Source organism: Oryzias melastigma, linkage group LG6 (genome assembly GCF_002922805.2).
Source record: "Oryzias melastigma strain HK-1 linkage group LG6, ASM292280v2, whole genome shotgun sequence".
NCBI classification, from domain to species: domain Eukaryota; kingdom Metazoa; phylum Chordata; class Actinopteri; order Beloniformes; family Adrianichthyidae; genus Oryzias; species Oryzias melastigma.
In genome coordinates this window covers 33,583,926-33,609,783 of record NC_050517.1, presented here as the reverse complement: position 1 = coordinate 33,609,783, position 25,858 = coordinate 33,583,926, and the positions used below count along the sequence as shown (strand labels likewise).

The 25,858-nt window shown below is 41.2% G+C and overlaps 1 protein-coding gene across 6 annotated transcripts in view; it reads left to right on the top strand.

Annotated features, from left to right (window-relative positions):
- Positions 1-25,858, top strand: part of srgap1a (SLIT-ROBO Rho GTPase activating protein 1a) — a 105,059-nt gene that overhangs the window by 71,047 nt on the left and 8,154 nt on the right. For 5 of the 6 annotated variants that reach the window (XM_036212581.1, XM_024281877.2, XM_024281880.2 and 2 more), the window contains 12 exons: positions 4,622-4,819; positions 6,326-6,410; positions 6,700-6,727; positions 10,123-10,228; positions 12,219-12,279; positions 12,682-12,759; positions 12,830-12,964; positions 16,583-16,688; positions 16,765-16,989; positions 17,668-17,747; positions 22,006-22,186; positions 24,634-24,771. In XM_036212581.1, coding sequence (XP_036068474.1) covers positions 4,622-4,819; positions 6,326-6,410; positions 6,700-6,727; positions 10,123-10,228; positions 12,219-12,279; positions 12,682-12,759; positions 12,830-12,964; positions 16,583-16,688; positions 16,765-16,989; positions 17,668-17,747; positions 22,006-22,186; positions 24,634-24,771 — 1,421 coding nt within the window. Of the gene's footprint in view, positions 1-4,621; positions 4,820-6,325; positions 6,411-6,699; positions 6,728-10,122; positions 10,229-10,438; positions 10,473-12,218; positions 12,280-12,681; positions 12,760-12,829; positions 12,965-16,582; positions 16,689-16,764; positions 16,990-17,667; positions 17,748-22,005; positions 22,187-24,633; positions 24,772-25,858 lie in introns of all 6 variants that reach the window. The other variant, XM_024281878.2, reaches the window with a different exon arrangement.

Genomic DNA, 25,858 nt, shown 5'->3' with positions numbered 1-25,858 from the left:
ATTAATACATTACATTACATTACATTGTTCTGCTTCTCCTGGAGGACATTTCAGTTTGGCCACTAGGTGGTGATCACGCTATAGCATTACACCTTATTCAAGAAGAAGAAGAAAGAATGAGCAAAAAATGATTTTTTAGACCACAAATGGTTACTTTAAAAATATTTCCTCAAAAGAGTTTGAAAAATTCATATAAAGATGTTCATTTAGTCAGTAATGTATGTTTAGGTCGACCAAGTGTTAGCATTAGCCGTCCTATGAGAAATCCCATTAAACGTTAGCATCAAGCTAGCTGACTAGCTTTATGTGCTAGATCGATTGACATGAATTATTTTTTTTTTTAAACATAGTTTATTGAATTTTTGTTTTTTATACAACTTCGCAACATTGACATGTTTACCCTCTTCCTGAACCTCCCCTAGCTAAAGTCATTTTTATAGTAACAGAGACAATAGTCACATGTTTCAAGTTATTCAAAAATGACAATACATAATGATAAAGTACGATATGAATCGATTTTTGATCTGCTGAGCTCAAATTCTAAACGATTATATCGATTTTATCAACCAATCCTTTGCTGTGACGTCACACTAAAAGCTCCATTGTATTTCCTTATCAAGATTCTCTTCAAGACAAAACCACAACAACACAACGATGAGACACGGCGACTCATTGAAATGTGGTCGGATGAATGCAGACGCATAGACACATCTTTTCACATTGATTCTCGCTGTTTTCTTGACAATCTTTCATAAATACTTATCCGTGTACCTTTACAGCCGTCGTCTTGCAGCATACTTTCCCGTACCAAGTCACAGTAAAACGGGTTGTACCTGATGCTGATACAGACGTTCTAAATTGATCCGCAAAATATAAAGTTTGAACCAGTGAAGTATCTCAAAGATTCAAAATTTCCGCTTCTATTCGCTTTGTCCCGCCCTCCTAATTCCTGGCCAATGAGTGACCTGTAGTTTGTTTACAGGCTTTGTTCCGGAACAGGAAAGTCCGCGCGACGACGGTCTAAACACAGACCAAACGCAAGGTTCAGGACTCGATCTGAAACAAATGGTTTTACCAGTCTGAATACACCCTAAAATAAGAAAATCAGTTTTTCAAAGCTTATTTCCATAAACTGAACTTGAGTCTTTTGTTTTATCTGTGAAAAACACTTGATAGTTTCACTTTGAACAGCAGAACCTTCTGACTGATTTATTTACCTCTGGTGACAGTAACTCATACTTAAGCTGAGTTTATATTCTTAGAATCCAACTTTATCCTGCAATTTTAGAGCAGTAATTACATTTCCTGACGTGTATTCTGCTACACTTTACTACAATTATGATGATCTTCATAAATATCCGTTCTCCGTTTTTTGGGAACGTATCGTGTTTGGTTTCAGCCCAAACGTGCAGAAGAGCAGCGTTGGACCAGAGCGAGAACTCCTCGTCTGCTGAATAATTGATAATCTAAACATCTTTATTCTGGGGGCGACTCTCCTCCATTCATGCTCCGTATTGACAGCCGGGCCTCTCTCCTCCATGAGGAAAGCCTCAAAACACACAGACCGGGCCGTACGTCACTCTCAGGCTCACGTCATGGCGTCCGTTCAGGTTCAGGAAAGTTTCAACTGGGGGGGTGGGGGGGTTCCTTCTCTCTTTGCAGGCTTTCATTAGCTGTGCTCCAACCTGCCGTGGGTTTTGGCCTGATGACAGACCGGAGAACGCCGTAACTACATCCACATCGCGGCTCCGAGCACGTTTGTCACGGCTGCAATCCATCATCATGAACAACCGCAGTGTTTTTCCCTCCCAAAACGAGGAGGGGGGGGTCAGTCAGTCTAAGAGGAGCAGGTTATAACTCTGCGTCCTCCCCCAACAATGTTCTTTCATTACCGCTGAGGTCGGACCTCTTAATAACCGAGAAAAATGGGGTCACCACCTGTGAGTTTGGGCCTTTGTGATCATCCAGAGTTATTGTGCAGACCCCCCCACCCCCCCGAGCGTCTCCAGCCCGAGTCTTCACTCTTCCATGAAGCGTTTTGCTGAACTCTTCTCCGAAAACGATGGTTTCTGCAGGAGCCGGGCCTCTTTTCCACATCACTGACTCGTACTTGACAGTCTCCACACTCCTCTGCTCCGTCTCCGGCTTCTATTATTCATCCTGCAAACCCCGCTGCAGATCCGCTCCTCATAAAAATGACACCACTGCTACAAAACAATCAGAGCTAATGTGAATCACCTGTTTATTCTCATTATTTCAGCGTTTACTTCCTGTTTGATTCTGCTGAAGAGATTGTTGGAGTTCCAACAAGATTAAAAGTTTCAAGGAGTTCCCATTAAAACTAACGATGTTGTTGTTCTTCATCAGCCTTTTAATTCGTTCTTCATCACCAGAATCACACAAACGGATGAGATAGTTGCATCCCTCGTCCTCACAGGGTGTTTGTGCTGACAAACACAGAACACGTTCAAGTCTCACGCCGATCATCTCTGATCCGAAGACTCCCTAAAGCGTCTTTTCATTCTGATCGTGTCGTTTTCTAAGACACGTTTTCTGCCGAGTGGCAGGAGTTCATTGGAAATTCATCTCTAAATTGTGGGCGGGGCTGTTGGTGCAGAGTAACCCCGCCCCCATTCCCCTCGCCATTGCTGAGAACTGTAATCTTTTTCAAACGACATTTTTTCTTCTGATTCACAACAAATTTGAATAAAGAAAAACTTTGAGCTTAAAGGGTAACTAAACACTAAGGCCTAATCCGAATTCTTCCCTTCTCCTTCATTTATCCCTCCAAACGGGGAGTTAGGAAAAAATAGTGTCTCATAATTTAGACGTCACTTTCGTTCGATGTCGTCACCAATAATTTCCAGTCAGCTAGCGCTAGCGCGGAGCTTCCAGCACTTGAATATACATAACAACAACTATTTTATAATTTTAAAAAGGTCATGCTACAACAAAATGCTGTTACTTATATTTAAAAGTAAACTTCTGTGCTTCAGAGCGCACCCACGTGAAGAAAAGTGTTTCTAACCGCAACATAATTTAGCTTCACGATGGAGGACTTTAGATCCCTCCGCTTGGAGGTCAGATTTAACAAAAAGCAAACAAAAAAAAAAACTGAGGACACACTTGCACTAAAAATGGCCCTTCAAACGGAGAGGAAGGGAGAAGGGAAGAATTCAGATTGAGCCTAAATGAACTTTTTTTTGGCTGCTGGCTTCTATAAACGTGGCTTAAAATGTGCTGTCTGTTGCCAAATTGTTGGCAATTTAAAATAATTTTGTCTAATTCTGGAAATTATAGTCTAAAACTGTCTATGTGGTGCCCTCTACAGGTTGAAACGAGGTATTACAGATTAATTTTGCCTTATCATGCTCTGAGCTCCAGTATAAAGGCCCCGCCCATCTTTGAACACTCGATACTGATAGTTGAAGCTCAGGATGCGACCGTTGGTTCTCTCTGGCGCTGAGAGCGTTGGAGGTCATCCCGCAAATGAAGCTCACTCCGCGATCAGAGAGCGGTGAAGCGGCAGAGCTTGCTTGCTCGCTAAACCGGGCCTTGAAAAGCTGGCGGGCAGGCAGAGAGACGCTGTGGGACGCGGAGGCCGCCTGCTTGGGCCTCCTAAACTTTGACTTTTTAAAAAAATATTTTCATCAATACAATAATAAAAAGATCTTTTAGTTACCACAAGCTAACCTCACTCTCACCGTCAACGCAGTTTTAGACCACACCTCCCCCACTCAGCCCGCCTCCTCTAGCCCCGCCCCCATTTTCTTTTCTTTTTTGTTTGTTTGTTTTTTGCCCTTTTCAAATCTTTGCTGATACTGTCCTGTTGTGTTACTCTTTAGATGTGTCCTCTCTCGTCAGAAAAATACTAGAAAATCATGTTAGAAAACACAGGATTTTCATCTGAATGGATCTTTAAATCATTCTGTTGAAATGTTTCTACATTTTCAGACCCAGAAATTCTCAGTTTCAAACAAAAAAGGGACTTTTTTGTGTTTTTGTGTCGACGCGTGAAGGTCAAAGGTCAGCTGGTGCGTTTGTTTTCCTCTGCTCCTCCATGTGGAACTAAAGTTTCTTGACTTTATTTAAGTTTTCCTCTCTGGCATTTAAAACTCTAGTAGATTTTTTGGTGTTTTATTGTGCAGCGCCTTGTTTTTGGCTGTGTTAAAGCGTTTTGTAAATAAAGTTTATTTGATTCTTTGCACATTTAATTATATTGTGAACTGCTGATGCCCCCCCATCTATATGCATGCAGTCTCATCTTCCGTGTAATGGACTCACTGTTGGCCTGCAGCACTTCTGGCAGTAAGTGGGACAGGCCCGATGTTTACATGTTGAGCATGAGGGACTGTTGGCAGGCCGGAGGTGGGAATGGACACCAACCTTAAAAGCTCGTCACCGTCTTCCCCGAGCGGCTCGGCAGCCCTGCAGCCTCTAAGTGCTCGCAAAAATAGAAGCGTTCATCACTCATCAGGCGCTGGAGAATGTGGGTCTAGTCAGACGCCACCTGAATTTTTCAGATTGTCAGGAGATGCAGAGCGGTTTTTAGGACGTGTGAGTTGAGGAGCTGCTGTGAAAATGAATCCTGAATCCTCGTCTCCGACTCTCCAACTTACAGGTCAAGAAAACGTCGGAGGCCACGCTGGCGACCATTCAAGACATGGTGACCATCGAAGACTACGACGTGTCCGAGTGCTTCCACCACAGCCGCTCCACCGAGTCAGTCAAGTCCACCGTGTCGGAGACCTACCTGAGCAAGCCCAGCATTGCCAAGAGGAGGGCCAACCAGCAGGAGACGGAGCAGTTCTACTTCATGGTGAGTCCTGACAGGAGAGGAGCTGTTACGACCCCTATGGGTAAACCTGGCTCAGGTCTGGGGGGGGAATTACCAAAACTGGACACCAGTAAGAATAAAAGGAACACAGTTTATTAGATTAAGGAAATCTTGTGTCCTGAACTGGAACAACAAAATCAAATACGTAGGGTAGTTTTACTCATTTATGTTAAAAAGAAAGTTTTAACAATTTAGTTTTTTTGGTGTGTTCAATAAAAGTTTATCTTGTTTGAGTCGCGACTTAAAGTGTGTTTTGGATTTTTACCCCCTGTGCGATTGAGTTTGAGGCCCCAGCCCTTAAGTTATTAGAACTCAGTTTATTTCTGAAGCACCTGAGGATTCATAAAGATGCCACACAAGGAAAGAATGATAACAAAATTGATTATAATAAGAATTTTCCACATTTTTCCAGTTTATTTGGAATGTTTTGGCCCATTTCAGTGCAGAGCTTCCATTAAGGTCTAGTATTAAATTATATTTTCTTTTATTTATTTGTTCTAGTTTTTTATTTAATTGCTGCTATCCAAAATAAACATGCTTGTTGCTGAAAGTAGTCGCTGAAGATGCTGAAGATTTTTGCTGAAAATGCAAAAGCTATTTGCAAAATGTATAATTTGCTAAAAGACTGGAACTTTTGTCAAAGAACTATGAAAGAGCGCTGAAGTTTACCTAAATTTCTGGAAAATTTGTAATAAAATGTCTTAAAAATCCCTAATACACACCACGTTTGCATAAATATTTAGTGTGTTGCTTAAATATGAGCTAAACTCCAAATTGCCTCGAAAACACTTCAGTAGAAGCCAAATTAGCCCAAAAAGCTAGCATGTTGCATAAATACTAGCTGAATTCCAAGATTCCTCAGTAAACTACATTAGTCAAAACGTTAGCCTGTTGCTAAAATAGAAGCTAAACTCCAAATGTTTAAAAAATTCCTATAAATGATAAAAACATAGCTTGAATATATTTTAATATTTTAATGAATTAGCTTGTTGCTAATCTATTAAAATATTGAAATTTGAAGACTTTCTCATTCATTTCCTATGAGACATATTTTGCTCAATATTTCAAAACTTATAGTTTATAGTATATATAGTTTATGAAAACCAAAAATACAAGCAGTATTGTCCTGAACCAGCTGGACGTTTTGATGCCAAGATTGTTGAAATCACTCCAGTGTCGCAGTGTGATTGAGGTTTAATGCACTGAAAAAAGTATGGAAAGGAGCAGGAGAATCACACAATAAACTTTTAGATCCCAGAGGTAAATAGTTCTTGGGTTTTCCCGATTAATCATAGTTTTTCTTGTTTAATTCTTCTATACTGTCCATTAATCTCCTGTAAAAACTGACCTGCAGGTTTGAATTTTTCTCTAAATGTCCAGATTGTGTTCCTGAGCTCTCTCTCCTGATAAAGTCGTTAAAGAGTCGCCGTGTTTTTCTCCTCCTGCTGGTATCAGAACCGCCGTTTCATTATTTTCAATTCTCCACAGAAATTTCGAGAGTTTCTGGAGGGCAGTAATCTCATCTCCAAGCTGCAGGCCAAACATGACCTTCTGAAGAGGACGCTGGGTGACGGTAATGACGCTGAAGCTGATCCTCCTTCAAACTCAGCTTTGTGTTGTTTTTATGTATGATTTGTATGTGTGGCCGTGTTTCTGTAAATGTCTTCGTTACGTTATTGTCACAAAGCGTTGGTAGTGCGATGGCGCTGCTGTGGCTGTGGGGCCCTTGCGCTTCAGGGCCGTCCGCTCGTGCACAGATGGCGGGTTTCAAATGCTTCAGTAGCTCTGAGCTCACACAGACGGGTCCCGACATGTCCTCCCGACTAACTCCACCTCTTCTGCTTTGTTTCTGTCTGCTGCAGGCCACAGAGCTGACTACATGACCACGAGGTACGGCACGCTGTCGCACACGCATTTGCTCTGGTGCATAATGTAGGCTGTGAATGCAGGGGTGGGGGGGTATTGTGCATTAAGACCGACGTCTCCCAAAGAAAAAACGGTTTACTTCCGGCTCCAAGTCAATTCACTCGCCTTTTTTTGGCAATATGGGCGCCGCCATGTTGGAGCCAGAAATCCTCAGTAAGCAGAGATTGGTCCAAGTTGGTGTAAGTCTGTGTTTCTATAGCAACTGCTCTCACCAATCAGGAGTAAGCTTGGTGGAAGGCCACACCCCCTATCACTTGAAGGCCGGCTACACAAAATCTGTCAATCAAATGTTGAACTAGCAGGCTCCACCTACTTTTATTGAGGCATCTGATTGGGCCGTTTGTAACTTGAATAACTTGAACTACAAAACAAGGAAGATTACTAAGAAGGTGTTAAAAAAATATCAAGAATGACTAATCAGCTGTTTATTTCTCTATAAAAGTCTAAGGGATTTTGGGTTCTTGGAGCCACTTCCTGTTCGGGATGCCAGTCAGTCCAGCTCTCATATACAGTCACTGAGTAAGACGGAAAGGTTTGAGATAATAGATTCAAAAGGATGCTCTATGAAACATTTGAGTGAAGTCCTTCCTGAATTCAGCCTCTAGTGGTCATTTGAGGAACTACAGCATCTAGCACACAGGCTATGTCTGAGTTTCCACCATAATCCATTACTACTAAAAAACTATATAATGCAGGGCTGTATAGTGCCCTGGATTTTAAAAGCAGTTCTGACACCATGTTCACTACTTTTCTTTCGTTTTTCTAAATCCTGGATATGACATCACCAATTTCACAAAATCGAATCAATACGAACATTTCACAATGTCGATTTGTAACTCTACTTTGTTCTAATGATTAAAATGTGGATAGTTTATTACAAAAGTTACATTAAAACTGATTTTTTTTTTTTTTGCACAAAAATTGTTCGACCACAATGCATTGTGGTCTATATTCGCTAATGTAGTTAGCGTCAATGCATGCTAGTTTTTTGCAAAGACTTCTGGGAAATTTCTAGGGCTCTTAATTTTGGACTTGTAGATACGAACAGCACTACAACATAGTGAACGCACTATATAGTGAGTAGGGAAAGAGTTCGGACACAGTCCGAGTTTAAGATGGGGGGAGGGGTGGCAGTAGCCAAATGTTTTAACCGTGGGGGGAGGGGCAAAAAGTTATCTTAAACTTGAGTCAGTTTCTTATTTTTAAGTTTTTTAATGACTCGTTTTGCTGACATCACTTTCTGAAGGGGCACTGTACAGTTCACAATGCAAATTAAATCAACTAAACCAACTTTTTTGGCTTTTAAAGTGCTGTCTGGTGGTCATTGCCAAATGTTTGATAAATTAAAATAAACTTGTTTAATTCTTGAAAATCTGGTCAAAAACCGCCTCTGTGCTGCCCCCTACAGGTTGAATTGAGGTATTACAGTTAAATTTTGCGATTGGTCAAACAAGTTTCAAAAGTGTTATGTCACAATCTGCAGCTCCGGTAATGATAACAGTTCTGTTCCCAAGCCCCTCCCCCATAGCTGGATTTTCAAATTTCGGCTGTGGGTGGAGTCAGCCCCCAACTTTCCTGTTTGGTCGCCCTTTAAACTAGTTTGAACTCAAACACATTCTCTATTAAAAAAGGGAAATTGCATTTAAGCTTTAAATTTTAAATTTCATTTTTATAAAAAAATTAAAATCAGTTCATAGGAAAAAGGAGAAAATGCTAATTTATCTTTTAAGTGAAGTTTTGCTGCAAAAACCTTGTTTTCTTCCATCACTGAGTCACAGAAATTAAACTGCATTATATTCCACACCAGTGTTGGGACTAACGCCGTTTAAGTATAACGGCGTTACTAACGGCGTTATAAATCAAGTAATTTAGTAATCTAACTAATTACTTTCATCCTCGCTGTAACGCCGTTATAGTTACTTCGTGTAAATCGCGGCGCGTTACTTCAAAGTTTGATGATCTTGCTGGAGCTGGGCGCTTCGCACCTGAAAGTTGCTTGTGTTACGCGCCCCAAGTTGCATCAAGATACATGAGAAAATCCGGTTTCTTTTCAAAATATAACCAGTTTTTCACAATAAAATGCCATTGACAAATGTGATCATGTTTTTGTGTCTAAACAGGCGGTAGACACGGATATAAACATACAATCACAACACAAACGTGCACGCGCGAGCACAGAGACACACAAAACAGACAGGCACGCACACTTTTTTTTCGTTTTTCACAGACACGTACACACGCAGATCAACGTGGATAGACTCCGGTGCGGAGTGAGGAGTTTCGGGAGTTAATAAAACGACAACAGAGAGACAGAGAGTAGCTCATCTTAGCAGAAACGGGGTAATATTTATAAAACACACAACACAGACAGACACGAGCGCGCACAGATCAACGCAGTGAGCAGACTCCGGAGCGAGTGGGCGGGGCTGCGGGATTTTGGGAGAGAAAAAAGAGATGCAGAGAGCTGCTCCTCTTAGCAGAAATATGGGTTAATAATTGTAGTTTATTAATTTATTATTGTTTTGCACTTTCAGTTTTTTAAGCCATTTTGTTTAATTATAGTTGTAGGTAAGATACTTGAAGTATGTTAATAGTTGAAACGTTTACCTTTTTTGTGTGAAGTTACATTTTTTATATACCACTTGTTGCAGTGTTTTGTGTGATAATTCTGACAAATAAATATTGAAAATTCTTTCCCTAAACCCTTTCTCATGTGTATCCTAAACTTAGACAATATGACTCCATTGGAAAACTATACCAGTATACTATTGTCGGTTATCATCTATTATTGAATGTAAATTATTTTTTTTATTTGTAACGCAGGAAAAAATACAAAATATTACCATATTTAAAGAGTAATTTAAAACGAGTTACTTTTCCAAGTAACTAATTACTTTGAAGATGCAGTAATTGAGTTACTAACTCAATTACTTTTTGGGAGAAGTAACTAGTAACTATAACTAATTACTTTTTTGAAGTGAGATGCCCAGCACTGTTCCACACACACGCATTCTTACACTTACTACATAGCGAGGACCAGTAAAATCACACGAGAAGTGAGGACCCCCCCCACACCACCACCGCCACACACGCAGAAGCTGCCCCCCCCACAGAGCCTGTCAGGAGGTGTATGCTGACTTGCGTGATGCTCTCTGCTGGTTTCTGACATTTCATGGAGCCGTGTGACATCGTGTTGAGAAAAAACAGTTTAGTGAAAAGGCCATCATTCACCTGTGGAAGAAGTGAAATACAAAAACGTTCCTCGGTTCAGGTTTTTGGAGGACAATGCAGTTTTAACCATTTTTAGCTCTTGAAATCATCATTATGTGTTTTATTCTAATCCACGCTTTGTGTTGTAGACCCCCCAACGGGCAGCTCAGAACCCACACTGGCACCAGGCGGGCTCGGCCCCGCTCCATTTTCCATGTTAGGTTGTTTAATGGCAATTTGGAATCCTATATTAAGGTACCGGCGTGTGAGGCGGTTCCTCTTCTCTTCTGGGCTCCTGTTTGGGTTCAATCAATAGCATCGATTGATCACCAGTTAGCTAAAGAACGTCCTGCATGGTCGCAGTCTTCACGTCAGGGTGTGGTGCTCTGGGGGGGCAGCTGGGACGCTCCTAACACGGGTCCTGCTTTTCTCTCTCCTTTTCTGTCTTTCTCTGGTGATCTGTAGCCGTGGACGACGGAACTCGCACACCCGACATCAGGTAGAAACTCTGTCACTCAGATCTTTTATTAACATCTACAAGGATTCCTCTGAGCTTTTTTGAGACCGACTCAGACCAAAAGATTTGATCCTTCAGCTTTTTTTAATAAAAGCTGTGAGGTTCTGGTCCGGTTCTAGGAGCAGCCAGAACCAAAGCAACGTGGAAGCAAATCTGTTCAGTTTAGACACATCTGACTAAAATATTTAATCTGAAAGTAAGTTTTCCTTGTTAAACACAAATAAACAAAGTAAAGTCGGTCTGTCTCAGAAACATCTCCAACATCTTCATAATTTCCTCTGTGTGTTTGCATGTTTTAACGTCATTCTTGTCACAAATAAACTGTCCTGGTTCATCAAAACCTTCATCTCTACTAAACCTTAAAATCAACTTTTAAATACCACTGTCTTATATTGTGTTATATTTATGTATTAAACTCATGTTTGAACTTGTTTTCATGAACAGAATCAGTCAAAAGTAGGGCTGTGAATGTAAAAGCAATTTATCAAAAGGAATTAACGAGTTAATATTAATTAACACAAATTAATTGCACCTCAGGGGTTCAAAACACGTCGTCAGGTATTATCCTACTTAAACTATAGTTGTTTACAAAAATAAATATATATTCAATCCATTTTTAGTTCTTTAATCTTCTTTTTTTGGTTTGTTTTTTTCATAAAAAGCGGACTTATTTGATCCATGGTTCAGCGTGTTGTCACGGTAACATGACAGCAGCAAAGGAAAGTGATATAAATGCTGATCGTCATGATAGGTTAAATAAAGTACCAGTTCAGAGAGAAACTTCACCTAGTTTTTTTTTACATAAAATGAAGAAAAAGTTGTTGTTTTTTTAAAGCAGGCTGCGCGGCGATATAGAACATTTGGACTATGTGACCAGAACTTTTTTTTTTTTATGTCTGCAGGTTGGTTTCTTATGGCTGTATATCAGTATCCTTGTTTTTTTGGAGTAACACTCCAGACATAGAAGTCTTTAGAGTTCTGCTTATCTTACGTGTTTTATACACACAGTTTACACTTCGGAGTTAACAATTGATAAATTAAAACATTTCAGACAATAAAAATGAAGGAAACATTTCTCTCTGGCCTGTTTTTGCTCAAAAGCTGCATATTTTCATATAACATTTACCTAGTAAACTATTGCGATTAATCGTGATTAATCACAACCCAAAAGTGCGATTAATCACTTTTACTTTTTAAATTGCACTAATTAAAAATAAATGTTCTAAATGTAAAGTTTTGTGTGTGATTTCAGATTACGATTATTCACAGATGATAAGTGTTTGGCAAATACTGCAACTGAAAAAGAAAAATAATTAATTAATTTGACAAAAAAATGCGATTAAAAAATGCAAATAAAAATGATCGCGCTTAGTTTTTAATCGCTTTTATAAAATTAATCGCGATTTTAAAAGTTAATCACAATTACAATTTACTAGGTAAATTTTATATGAAAATATGCAGCTTTTGAGCAAAAACAGGCCAGAGAGAAAATGTATTTTTGATTTTATCGTCTGAAATGTTTTCATTTATCAATGATCACGATTTATCGCGATTAAAAATCAAATTACCCCCTGGTTTGTGATTGATTATTGAAATTTTCGTAAATCAATACACTACCTAGTTAAAATTACTCACTACTTAAAGCAAAAGATGTTTTATGTTTATCTCTGTTTGTCAGGTGTGATTGATCTTTTATTAAAGGCTTTTATTTGCTCGTTTCCTCTGAAGGATTCGGGACAGGCCATCCCCCGCGTGGTTGAAAGCTGCATTCGTTACATTAACCTGTACGGTAAGTCACTCTTCACCAGCCAAACTTTACGCTCAAACGATTTGATTTTTTTTAAACATTTCTTATTTGGGTGGATTTTTACCAAAGTTTGTCATAAGCGGTATATGCTCTGGAATACCCAGAATGCACAGCGAGGGTTGATTCTATTCAAACGCGGCCGCTGTGAGGTCTCCGCTGTGAAATCTAGAAGAACAAACTCATTTGGCTTTGCCGACATTCCTGACTCTCTCCTCCCATTAAGTCCTAATTCCAGCCTAAAGACCTTCCAGCGGCGCCTGATTGCTCCATCAGAGGGCCGTTATTATCTTTAACGAGCGAAGTGAAGCGGCTTAGTGAGCCGGGTTTATTGAGAGTGCAGTGATGGAGCGACTGAAGCAGCAACCTTTATTTTCTGCCCTCAAGGCCTGCAGCATCAAGGAATATTCCGGGTTTCTGGATCTCAGCTGGAGGTGAACGACATCAAGAACTCGTTTGAGAGAGGTACGAGGGTCGCCTGCAATCAAATACCTGCTGCTGGGCAAAATAAAGTGCTGATGGAATGTTTTTCCAGGGAATGATCCTCTGACGGACGACGAGGACAACCACGACATGAATTCTGTAGCTGGAGTTCTCAAACTCTACTTCCGGGGTCTGGAAAACCCTCTTTTCCCCAAAGAGAGGTTTAACGATCTGCTGTCGTGCATCAGTGAGTTCACCTCTAGATTTGACTTTCTCTGTTGACTATTAAAAAAGTGGTAAATAGAATAATAAACCGATTTTGTTGCTTTTTCTGTAACATGGAACACAAAATAATCTCCTTCTCGATAGTTTTAAATGTTTTTGCAAAAATCTTTTTGTCGTATTTGTTGTTTTTTTTCTTTAGCAAAACAACAATTACGTAAAAAGTATCATCTGTGTTTGTCCTAAACTGTGTTTTTGTCATCAGATTTCCTAATTTTATTCATTTATCATAAGGATATTTGAATCTTTTCCTGTCAGAGATTAACCTGAGATCCATCTCTGGTCTTCATCTGAGAGGATTGTGTTTTTGTCAGATTAACAGACAAAAACCAGAAGTCTTTAATCCAAATATGGATTTATGAGGACAGTCGTTCCTACAGACCATAACAATAAAAAGAATGTTCATCAACTAGCTGTCTAATGTTACAAAGATAATTAAGGTGCTCCAACGGTGGACTCATGTTTATTATTGTAGTAAAAAAAACTGTTTTAGTGACCTTTTTACATTAAAACACAAAATATAATTCACATCTGCTTCACCGTTTGTACTTGAAGCCTAAATGTGTCTCGTTTTTCTCACCTGAAGCCGTTTCTATTTCTTCTTGAAAATGTCAGGTATGTGCTCAATACTAAAAATAGAGAGCGTCCCCTGCAGCCTCAGATTCAGGCTGCTGGGATGCTTTTATGCTTCCATTTTTCATGAATACATAACCAGGTTTCTGTGTAGCTCTTGAGTAATTCAGAGGCTATATAAAGATCTGTACCCGATGAAGTGTAGGAGTCACAGTTTCTCTGCACGGAAAACTTCTGCTGCAAACTCAGAAAATGCAATAAAACAATCCGATAAAAGCGGACTAATGAAACCGAGATCTCCTGTAAACAGGAAACTCCTACAGTGTTCAGATCCACAAAGACACACGAACACATCCCACATCTGAATATTCAGTTGTTCTTTTGGGGGAGCTGAAAGCCTCTTTATGGAGTCCCTTAAATCTGAAAAACTTTCTTCAGGACATAGACCAGTTTGATCTCAGATATTTTCACGGAGCGGCCGGTACGAGGCTAAAGTCTAAGGGGAGAATATAGTGTCATTTGATTTGTGTGTATGTAATTCTTGATTTGTAAGTCTTACGATACATTTTTGGTGTACATACAATTGTGCATTCACATCTACAAAAAATACTAAACTAAACTTTAATAATTACAGCAGCTTAAAACTAACCATACCAATCTTTATAAAGTACGCACCAATCGCCTGATACGCACAAAATCGCATGTAAAACTTTTCAAGGTTCATGTTTAAGTGATGCATTTAAATGCTGCTAGAATGCTGGGTCATCAGAGTTTTCTTATCAGCTGGTTTGAACTTACATTGTGACTAATATCCGGTGAGAACTTGACATTTTCCCACTTTCTTAAACCGATATTCCCGATATCCCCCTTTGTTGTTTAAGGGGATCTGGGTCTTTAAAACACTCAAGTCTTCCAGAATTCATCTCTCACTTTTAAAAACGCATATTTAGACATTTGTAGATTAATTATCGGGCCAGGTCACATGTGGGTTTGGGCCAGGTTTTTGTTTGGGTTTGGGTCGGGTACGGGCTGTGTTTCGCCTATGTTTAGAACAAGTTTTTGATGGGTTTGTGTCGGTTTGGTCCGGGTTACTTGGGACAGGTATGGGGCCGGTTTTGAGTTGGGTTTGGGCCAAGTTTCGCCTGAGTTTGAGCTTGGTTTTGGTTAGATTTAGGCCCAGTTTTGAGTTGGGTTTTGGCCAACTTTGTTTGGGTTTGTAATGGGTTTTGGTTGGGTTTGGGCCAGGTTTTTGGTTTGAGTTTTGGCCAAGTTTTGTCTGGGTTCGGACCGGGTTTTGGTAGGGTTTAGGCCCAGTTTTGAGTTGGGTTTGGGCCAACTTTGTTTGGGTTTGTAATGGGTTTTGGTTGGGTTTGGGCCAAGTTTTTAATGGGTTTGGGCCAGGTTCCGGATGGGTTTGTGTGGGTTTTGGGCCAGGTTGCATGCCAGGTTTTTTTTTCGTTAGGCCAGGTATGGGCCCAGTTTTGTGTGGGCTTGGGCCAAGTTTCGCCTGAGTTTTGACCGGGTTTTGTTTGGGTTTGGGGCGGGTTTTGTTTGGATTTAGGTCGGGTTTTGTTTGGGTTTGGGGCGGGTTTCGCCTGAGTTTGAGCTGGGTTTTGGTTGGATTTAGGCCAAGTTTTGTTTGGGTTTTGGTCGGGTTTTGTTTGGATTTAGGTCGGGTTTTGGTTGGGTTTGGGCCAGATTTTGTCTGGTTTTGGACCGGGTATCGACCAGGTTTCTCCTGAGTTTGAGCCGGGTTTTGGTTGGGTTTAGGCCAGGTTTTGGTTGAGTTTAGGCCAGGTTTTTTGCTTGAGTTTTGACCGGGTTTTGGTTGGGTTTGGACCGGGTAATGGCCAGGTTTCGCATGAGTTTGAGCTGGGTTTTGTTTGGGTTTAGGCCCAGTTTGGGCCAGGTTCCGGATGGGTTTGTGTGGGTTTTGGGCCAGGTTGCATGCCAGGTTTTTTTTTCGTTAGGCCAGGTATGGGCCCAGTTTTGTGTGGGCTTGGGCCAAGTTTCGCCTGAGTTTTGACCGGGTTTTGTTTGGGTTTGGGGCGGGTTTTGTTTGGATTTAGGTCGGGTTTTGTTTGGGTTTGGGGCGGGTTTCGCCTGAGTTTGAGCTGGGTTTTGGTTGGATTTAGGCCAAGTTTTGTTTGGGTTTTGGTCGGGTTTTGTTTGGATTTAGGTCGGGTTTTGGTTGGGTTTGGGGCGGGTTTCGCCTGAGTTTGAGCTGGGTTTTGGTTGGATTTAGGCCAAGTTTTGTTTGGGTTTTGATCGGGTTTTGTTTGGATTTAGGTCGGGTTTTGGTTGGGTTTGGCCAAGTTTTGTCTCGGTTTGGACCGGGTTTTGGTTGGGTTTAGGCCCAGTTTTGAGTTGGGTTTAGGCCCAGTTTTGAGTTGGGTTTAGGCCACGTTTCTCCTGAGTTTGTCCTGGGTTTTGTTTGGATTTAGGTCGGGTTTTGGTTGGGTTTGGGCCAGATTTTGTCTGGTTTTGGACCGGGTATCGACCAGGTTTCTCCTGAGTTTGAGCCGGGTTTTGGTTGGGTTTAGGCCAGGTTTTGGTTGAGTTTAGGCCAGGTTTTTTGCTTGAGTTTTGACCGGGTTTTGGTTGGGTTTTGGCCGGGTTTTGGCCGGGTAATGGCCAGGTTTCGCATGAGTTTGAGCCGGGTTTTGTTTGGGTTTAGGCCCAGTTTTTTATGGGTTTGGGCCAGGTTCTGGATGGGTTTGTGTGGGTTTTGGGCCAGGTTGCATGCCAGGTTTTTTTTTTTGTTAGGCCAGGTATGGACCCAGTTTTGTGTGGGCTTGGGCCAAGTTTTGCCTGAGTTTTGGCCGGGTTTTGGTTGTGTTTGGGCCGGGTTTTGTATGGAATTGGGGCGGAGTTTGGTTGGGTTTGGGTTTGCACCGGGTCTGGATGCTCACTCAGACTAATTCTTTTACAGAAAAGCATGTGAATGAATCCCACAGGTTTGCGCTCCAGCAGAAATCCCATCTCTTCTTCTTCTGTGTTTCACTTGTAGGAATAGAAAACCTCTACGAGAGGGCGCTGTACATCCGGAAGATCCTGCTGACGTTTCCCAGAACCGTCCTGGTCGTGATGCGTTACCTCTTCGCCTTTCTTAACCAGTAAGTTCCCGACCCAGAAGGTAAACTCCCCCTGAACCGCTTTCAGACTCACTCCAGTGCTTTCCTGCCTTCTCAGCCTGTCCCAGTACAGCGACGAGAACATGATGGACCCGTACAACCTGGCCATTTGTTTCGGGCCCACTCTGATGCCCACGCCGGACAGCCAGGACCAGGTCTCCTGCCAGGCCCACGTCAACGAGATCATCAAAACCATCATCATCCACCATGAGAGCATCTTTCCCGACGCCAAAGAGCTGGAGGGGCCCATCTACGAGAAGTGCATGGCGGGGGGAGACTACTGGTGAGAGAGACGCCGTTTTATCAGCTTCCTCTCCATTTTTAAGGGAAACGAGGAAACCGTTCCTCTTTAACGATGAAATCATTTCCTTCTCCTGGAAAGATGAGAGTTTGAACGCCACACAGGTGGAGCTGGTTCAGTTTCTCTGAATGGAAGAGAAAAGTGTTGCTGAGTTTCTTTGGGCTGCAGATCACAGGTGTGCTGAATTCTGGGTAATGTAGCCATCTTATTAGTGCGACAGTGTGGCGTTCAGCTCTCCCGCTCGGGAAGACGACAGCAGAGCGTGTCTCCACTCATATTCCACATCCGTGGAAGTTTTTCTCCTGCAAGGAAACGGACTACTCCGCCACAACGGTCAAACTCCTTCCTGCATCATCGCTCTCTCCGGAGGATGATGGGGATTTATGAACTAATCAGTGTCCCTCGCTGATGTTCTCCAAAGGCCCTTGAGAGCGTCGTTCTCCTGCCAGCCTCCTGTCTGTCTCGTTGAGGAGGAGGAGGTGACATTTTGGCACGGAGGAGGCGTTCACTTCCTGGCAGAGATGTGGCCTTAGTGCCAGCTCTCCCAGAGAGCGCATGACGAGAGAGCATGTTCTGAGAACCTCACAGAACGATGACGGATCTTCACCATTTGGAATAATGACGGAGCGGCGCCGTGACTGACGGTTGGTGTCGTTGCAGTGAAAGCCCCTTCAGCGAACACGGAGCCCTGGAGGAGGTGGACAACGAGGGGGGGACGGAGGCGCACACCAGCGAGGACGGTGAGTCAGCAGGGCCTCCATGCAGACAGTCAAATAGACGCATGTCAGCATTTATACTGTTGAAGTGAACTTTAAATTGAATTGTTTTAAACCAGGGGCCCCAACTTGTTCTTGTGAAGGCCACACAACTGTTTTCTTCTCTGATGGGGGGCCGGGGTCGGTTTGTAGGCTAACAGATGAAGTATAACAATCACAGAAAAAAACGGAAACATTTACGTTTTTCCAGAAAGCCCCACGGAGCCAAATTTTAAATAATTCATTTCTGTAATCTTCATGGTAAAAAGAATACTAGAGTATTTAATAAACTAGATATTCAGCATTACCTGTGATAATGCCAGTGTGAATGTTGGAAGCTGAATTTGGTCGCTAAAGAACCTAGTGCTTATAGCTGAAGGTGCTAAAATTGATAACTAAAAACGCTGAAGCTAATAGCTGAAAACACTGAAGTTGAAAGCTGAAATGGCTGATGCTAATAGCTCAAAAAAGCTAAAGCTGATAGAGAGCTAAAATGCTAGTGAACGGCCAAATTAGCCTAAAAAACTGGGAAAAAAAATCAAAATTAACCAAAACATCTAGCATGTAGCAGAAAAGTTAGCTAAATGCCAAATTAGCGGAAAAAAAAAAAAAAGCTTAAATTAGCCAAAATAGCTAGCATGGGGCTGAAATAAAAGCTAAATGCCAAATTAGCGAAAAAACTGGTGAAATGTGTAATTTAGCCAAAACAGCTAGCTTAAAGCTAGAATATTTGCTAAGCTCCAAATTAGCCTAAAAAACTGAAAAAATCTTAAATTAGTCAAAGCAGCTAGCATGTGGCTAAAATACTAGCTAAACTCCAAAATAGCCCAGAAATCCTGAGTAACTGAACAAAACAGTAGAAAAAGCTAACATTAAAAGAGCTGAATATTTTAATAACTGAAAGAGCTGATGAGTTGTGGACGTCCAAAAACGTACGGAAGAAAAATAATATTAATAAAGAATAATAAATAAAAAGTCACTTTCTATTTGGGTCTTGATCGGCGTTTCTGATCGTGTTTGGGGGCCGGGCTAAATGTGGAGGCGGGATGTAGTTTTTGGACCCCCACTTTAATCCATAAGCTATTGTCATCTCAATACGTAACCATTCAAATGCTGCTGGAATGTGTTTTTTTTTTCCTCGTCTTGGTGTTTCAGAGGTTAAGCTCGGCTTTAGGAGCTCTAATCCTGAACATCAGGGGGCGGAGCTAAGACGGCTCCTATAGTTTTGCTGTAGGAACAGTTTTGTTTCTGAATGTTTCTCCAACTGTGCTTTCTAAATGTTTGTTTCTTATAACTTTAGTGGAACTCCTTGATGGTAAAAGCAAACTAGTGGTTCCTGTTTTTATAAAAAAAAAATATTAATTGATTTTAACTCAGTCAGACAATTAATCTTTATTTTTATGTCACTTTTCATACAGATTGTAATACAAAGTGCTGCCCACAAAGAATAAATAACATAAAAGATGTACAATACTTAAAAATGAAAGTAATAATAATAATTCATGAGTATGCGTTTCAAATGTGAAAATTTTTCAGATTTTTTAATTTTTATTTTGTTTGTTTTTTATGATTTTATTTCTGCGGTTTTTCAATAATTAGGCCGTTAAAAAAATCTGATTGTACTCGATTTTGCTCATTTTTAATAAAAAAAAATGTTTAAAAGTGTTTAAGGAAAAATAATCTTCTGAGAAATGAATTTGGGTTCTCATAGTCTTGGCGTCACGGTGGTGCAGTGGTTAGCACTCATAGTGAGAAGGTCCTGTTTTGAAACTCGACTGGGTCTTTTCTGTTTGGAGTTTGCATGTTTTCTTCATGCATTTGTGGGTTTTTCCCAGTTTCCTTCCACTGTCCAAAAAAAGTGAATTGATGTCTGACTGATTGACACCTCATTTGTGTCTTTAAATTGCCCCTAAATCTGCATATGAGTGTGAGTGACTGGTGACCTGTTCATCCAACTGTAGCTGGGTTAACTACTGGGGTTCAGCAGGTTGGATGGATGGAAAGTATGAAAAAATGGACACATTTTCTTCCCAAAAATTCTTATTTTAAAAAAAATGTTTTGTTCTCAAACTAAAATAATTTTAGAATTAAAATAAATCTTTCTTAATAAGATCATTTTTATTGAGAGACAGAAATAAGAAGTTTTTCAGTGTAGTGCACTTGATTTTATTTTGAAATCCCACAGTCCTCCTCCAGCTGTGTTTATGAACTCATCCTGGAACCAACGGTTCTCATGTGAACCGGTTCAGGATTCTCTGGCTGTCATGCAGGAAGATTATCCATCCGGTTTTTGGAAAGCCGCCTCTGGTCCATCAATACATCGACATCCGATCTGCTGGTAAATTCACTGCAAGGTCAGAGATGAAGCGACCGGCACATCGATCATCTATCGCTTTACAGGAATTCATCAGGGCGTCCTTGGTGGCAGGTGGCCCCCGGGCTCGCTGCACATATGAAACCACACGTGTTACCGCGGAGATGTTGCTCACAAAACACGTTTGACTCGTCAAGTTCAGCTAAAGAGAAATATTTGTGTTTTTAAAGCAGAAAGGTTTCATGTCAGAGAGGATTTTTCATTTAATGATCCTCGTCTCTCCACATCCTGATGAAACCGGATCCTCTCAGACCGATAGATTAGTCGTTACTTTATGTTTTATGGAATCAGAGTGTAGTAAAGTTGAAAGTTATAATGACATTCTGCTAACGTTTTAGACTATTTTGGCATTTATTAAGGTTTTTTAGGCTAATTTGGAAGTTAGCTAATATTTCAGCTAAATGATAGCTCTTTTGGCTAATTTAGGCTTTTTTTTTAGCTTTTTTATGCTGTTTAGGAATTAAGCTAATATTTTAGCAACATGCTTGCCATTTTGGCTGATTTAGGATTTTTTATTTTTGGATCATTTGGAGGTTAATTAATATTTCAGCTAAATTCTAACTGTTTTGGCTAATTTAGGATAGTTTCAGTTTTTTAGGCTAATTTGAAAGTTAGCTAATATTTCACCAACATGCTAACTGTTCTGACTTATTTAGGATTTTTTTTCTTTTTTTTAGGCTAATTTGGGGGTTAGCTAATATTTCACCAACATGCTAGCTGTTTTGGCTACTATAGGATTTTTTCAGTGTTTTTAGGATCATTTTAGAGTTTAACTATTATATTAGCTGCATGTTAGTTGTTTTGGCTAACTTTGACTTGTTTTTAGTTTTTTAGGCTGTTTTGGAATTTAGCTAATATTTCAGCTACACGCTAGCCGTTTTGGCTAACTTAGTTTTTTTTGTTTTTTTGGCTCATTAGCTGGCTATCAGCTTCAGCGATTTCAGCTGCCATCTTCAGCGATTTTTAGCTGTCAATTTCAGCATCTTTGGTGGCCAAATTCAGCTTACAGCATTCACACTAGCATTATCACAGGTAACGCTATATATCAAATTTTTTGTTAGTTTAAAGACGTGTGCTTTACATCCCCTTTGTACATGACCCGATTAGTCGACTAATCTGAAAAAATAATCGGTGATTAGTCAACTATTAAAAGTTTCCTCCAGTGTGTGATATGTACATGTGTATGTCATGTTCTGCTTCAGTCTGCAGCTGCATCACTGCAGCGCTGGCGAGCCTCAGACAAACATTTGACGACGGTTTCACGGGACAGAACCAAGCAGATTTATTTACATCCCGTCCGCTGTACCGCAGCACGATTAATTCAGACCAGACTGTAAATTCTCGCCGCTCGGCTTTCGTCACGTCGCAGAAGCTGAACTCCAGGATGACACGGTGATGCTGAGATTCTGCGTCGGGCTGATGTTTGTCCAGGGACCCCCGTCTGACTTCAGTGAGGGAGGGGGGCAGAAGTGAAGCAGCTATTTTTAGACCAGTGTTGCTGTAGTGCATGCATGGGGCTGCGGGAAGTTTACCTTTGAATTCAAGAATCCGCTGCTATCCTCACATAAAAGACAAATACAAAATGTGATTCACTTTCTTTTCTGCTCCGCTGATCTGTGCTGGTGAGATATCGATCAGCTATCAGCCCAATCTAATGATCCATACAGTGACTGACATGCCCCCGAATCTTATGGATCTCCTCTGAAAAGCTTCTATAAATAACCAGCCGGAGCTCCTGGGGGCCGGCTGTGGCCCCGGTCACACGTAGTCGTGTTTCTATTGACTGCAGAGTCCATGTGATGCAACACCACAGCAGCTGTTGTGTGCCATACAGACGCTTGACCTGCTTTATGCTCCTCCTGTCCACAGAGGCGGAGCCTATCGAAGCCATCGCCAAGTTCGACTACGCCGGACGCTCCTCCCGAGAGCTGTCCTTCAAAAAAGGCGCCTCCCTGCTGCTGTACCACCGGGCGTCGGAGGACTGGTGGGAGGGGCGGCACAACGGCATCGACGGCTTGGTGCCGCACCAGTACATCGTAGTCCAGGACATGTGAGTCATTTCTGCGGTTTCAGCACCAAGCGGACCCGTTTCTGAGCTACAAAAGAAAGTTGACCCTCAAAGTTATACAGATGTAATTGTTTTGAATCAAATATAAGCTAAATTATTAATGTGTTTTGGCTATCATACTTTAAAGGTTTTAAAAACAGACTCCTTTATTGTCAGACTCTTTTCCCAAAAATGGGCAAACGGATTATCTAAAAAACCCAAAGGAGTCTGAGAGTCCCTTGGGTGGGAGGGGCATGTGACCTGAGGTAACTCCGCCTGCCTAAGTTAGCCAAAACAGTTAGCACGTAGCTGAAATATTAGCTAAACTATAAAATAGCCCCAAAAAAACCTAATTAATGCCAAACGTTTGTAACAGGGCAGGACAAAATAAAAGAAGAATTTGAGTCAAACCAACTGTCAATCAAAAAATGCAGACATTTTAGCTCTATTGAAATCAAATTAGTTCATCCCAATTCATTTTTTTGTTAAACTAATGTAATTTATTCAGTCATTGATAAAATGTATGTATATTTCCAATGGATTCTGAGTGAAGTTACGCAGTAAACCAGCACTGGAATTCAGTTTAACTACATAAATGTTAAGGAGTTATGATAGTTCACAGAACGTCAACTGGAGCTAAAACTCAGGTGTTAATGAGTTATATAAAAAATAAAAAACACCAACAATTTTCATGAATTAATATTTACACAAATAATGGAATTTCAACAGATTTTGATGCTGAGAAAAGCAGCTTTGTGGTGAAGTTTGAATCTTTGCAGTAGTGAAGAGTTGACGCTAATCAGCTGATTTTGATGATAACAAAGAAACCTATTTCTGCTTTAGAATCCACTTAAATTGTGTTAATTGCATAAATCAGAGGTGTCCAAATCCAAACCTTGAGAGCCGGCCTCCTGTATCGCCAATAATTTCCAGAATTATTTTGATTCAATTCAGATTTTTTTGCAGATTCTCACTCAATTAAATTTGATTCAATTCAATTTTGAGTTTAACATTTAGACACATTTGTATAGAAAAACATTAATAATCTATCTGTTCTGGAGAGATTCATTTTAATCTGATACGGTTCACATAAACATGTATTAGTGAAATAATAATGAGATTGTTAATATCATACAGTGGATTCTAAAACAGAGAAGCTCCAACGATTGATCTGCTTCTCCTGGAGATCATTTCAGTTTGACCACTGGGTGGCGATCGCGCTTTAGCATTACATCTTAATCCAGAAGAAGAAGAAAATGGGCAAAAAAACGATGTTTTAGACCACAAATGGTTACTTCAAAAAAATATTTCCTTAAAAGAGTTCATGTAAAATTCATATAAAGATGTTCATTTAGTCAGGAATGTATGTTTAGGTCGACAGAGCGTTAGCATTAGCCCGTCTATATGAAATCCCATTATTCGTTAGCATCAAGCTAGCGGACTTTAGCTTAATCCATAAGAATGATCTCTACTTCTATGGATCAATTATTGATCCATTAAGATTAGATTGACTCAGATTTGGTTTGTCATCCCAGCTCTACCAGAACCCTGACCCAGATTACCTGGATCTGGTGTGTTTAGTGTTCTGTAACTTTATTAAATTGGAGTCATCGGGAAATAGCTTCTGCAGACGGCCTCTAGTGGTCATATGAGGAACTGCAGCGCTTGTGTGTTATTTGTCTTCCAATAGAAGGTTGTATTGAACAATCATGTGTCACTTAAAGACCAGTTTGTGCAGATTCTCCCTTAAACTAAATAATGAGACTGAACTTTCTTTACAGTTTTCATTCATATTTGATGAAAGGAGACAAAACTTTGAGAGTTTTCCCTTATTAAAGTGAATAACGAGGCTCCACTCGCTCCAGTGGGTTTGTTTTTTAAACGCAGCTTCAGATCAGCCGACTCCTCCTGATGACACTCCGCCCTCCTCCATCAGCCCCGTTGGCTTCATCTCCACAGTCATTCGGACAAAGTCACTTCATGACTTATTAGCTGGCTGACAAAGCGACCGTTTAGACTTCCTTCACACTCCTTCCTCCTCTTTACTCCTCCCTCCCGCCGTCCCACCAGAGCGCCCTCATCCATAATTCACCAGGAGGGGCGCCGCTGATGGGACGTCCTCTTAGTTGATGAAAGTGCAGGAGAATTTACAGCCGCACCCCCACAGGTGCAGCAACATTCATGCTTGAACAGGAGAGGCGGAGACTCCGTTTCCCACAATCCTTGGAGGCAGATGTTAAAGAACTTCCGTTCCGGTGCTCATCAGATCTGATGACTGCCAACCGGAAACCTCGGCATCGTTTCATCCGTTCTGAAAGGCCGCCGTGACTCATCTGACCGTCTGGACAGCGAATATGCTGACTCTGCAGGATGCAGCGTTATTGTATAACAGTGAAGGAGGACTGTTGACAGGTTTGCTGACTCCCTCTTTTTTCCATGTCTCTTCTCAGGGACGACAGCTTCTCCGACACTCTGAGTCAAAAGGCCGACAGCGAGGCCAGCAGCGGCCACGGCGGCGAGGACAAGTGCTCGGGCAAAGACGTGTGCTCGCCCGCCGACACCAGGATCGCCGAAGCTTACATCGCCAGGTAAGAAGATCATCTCTACAGAGTTCAGGTGGTTGTATAAGAGAACTGGAGTGAGTGACCCCAAACAGGAAGTGGCTCCAAGACGCCAAAATACCATAAACTTCAACTGAGAAATAAACAGCTGTCAGTCATTCTTTTAGTCAGAATACCCAATCTTGATCTGATACCTTTTGATTATTAAATCTTCTTAATAATCCCTATTTTTATTTTTTTCTCTAGTTCGTTATAAACTGACCAATAAAATGCTTCAATAATAGTAGGTGGAGCCTGCTCGCCGCCACGTCCGACTTTCACAGATTTCAGACCAATCGCTGCTCACTGACGTCTGGTTCCAACATGGCGGCGTCTGTATCATGAAAAATGGCGACTAAATTGACTTCATCTGATTGGAACAGGAAGTGAAGATCCAGTTGATGGTTCCGATCTAACGTCTTTTTTATCTTCCTCTTGAACAGAGTTTTCAGGATATTTTTTCTGTCGTTTAAGCTATAAACTGACTAATCGATCGATCGATCGGTTGAATCTGATGCCTCAGCAGAACCAGATGGTGGTTGGTCTTTAAGTGATCCAGTTTGTTTCCTCCGAGAATTCAGAACAAAGTTTCAGTCTGAATACGCCAAGTGGACGCTGTTCCGGGACCAGGAACCGCTCTCTGACCCGTCTTTGGAGGCAGTCTCGGTTCGTTATCAATCGGACTGAACTTCTGTTCGCTCCGAGATTCCTCAGTCTGAATACAAACCAATCCAAGAGCAAAATAACTGATCCAAAACAGCCATTGTGACCGGTCAACCTCGTGGCGACCTCGGTTACCGCCCTGCAGTTAAAAGTGTTAGACCTGACCTTCATCCAGACAGTCTAAATTGATCAGCGAAATAAAAAGTTCAAACCGCAGCATCTCCATCTTTCTCTTTTGGTTTTGACCCGCCTCCGTCACTGCTGGCCAATGACTGAAGAGATCTTTAGTCACCTGGTTTTGTTTACAAGCTTTGGTCCAGAACAGAAATCTCCAGTAGATCCCAGTCTGAAAACAGACCAAACACAAAGTTTAGGACTGGATCTGGACTCAGTCCAGAATCCATTTTCCAGT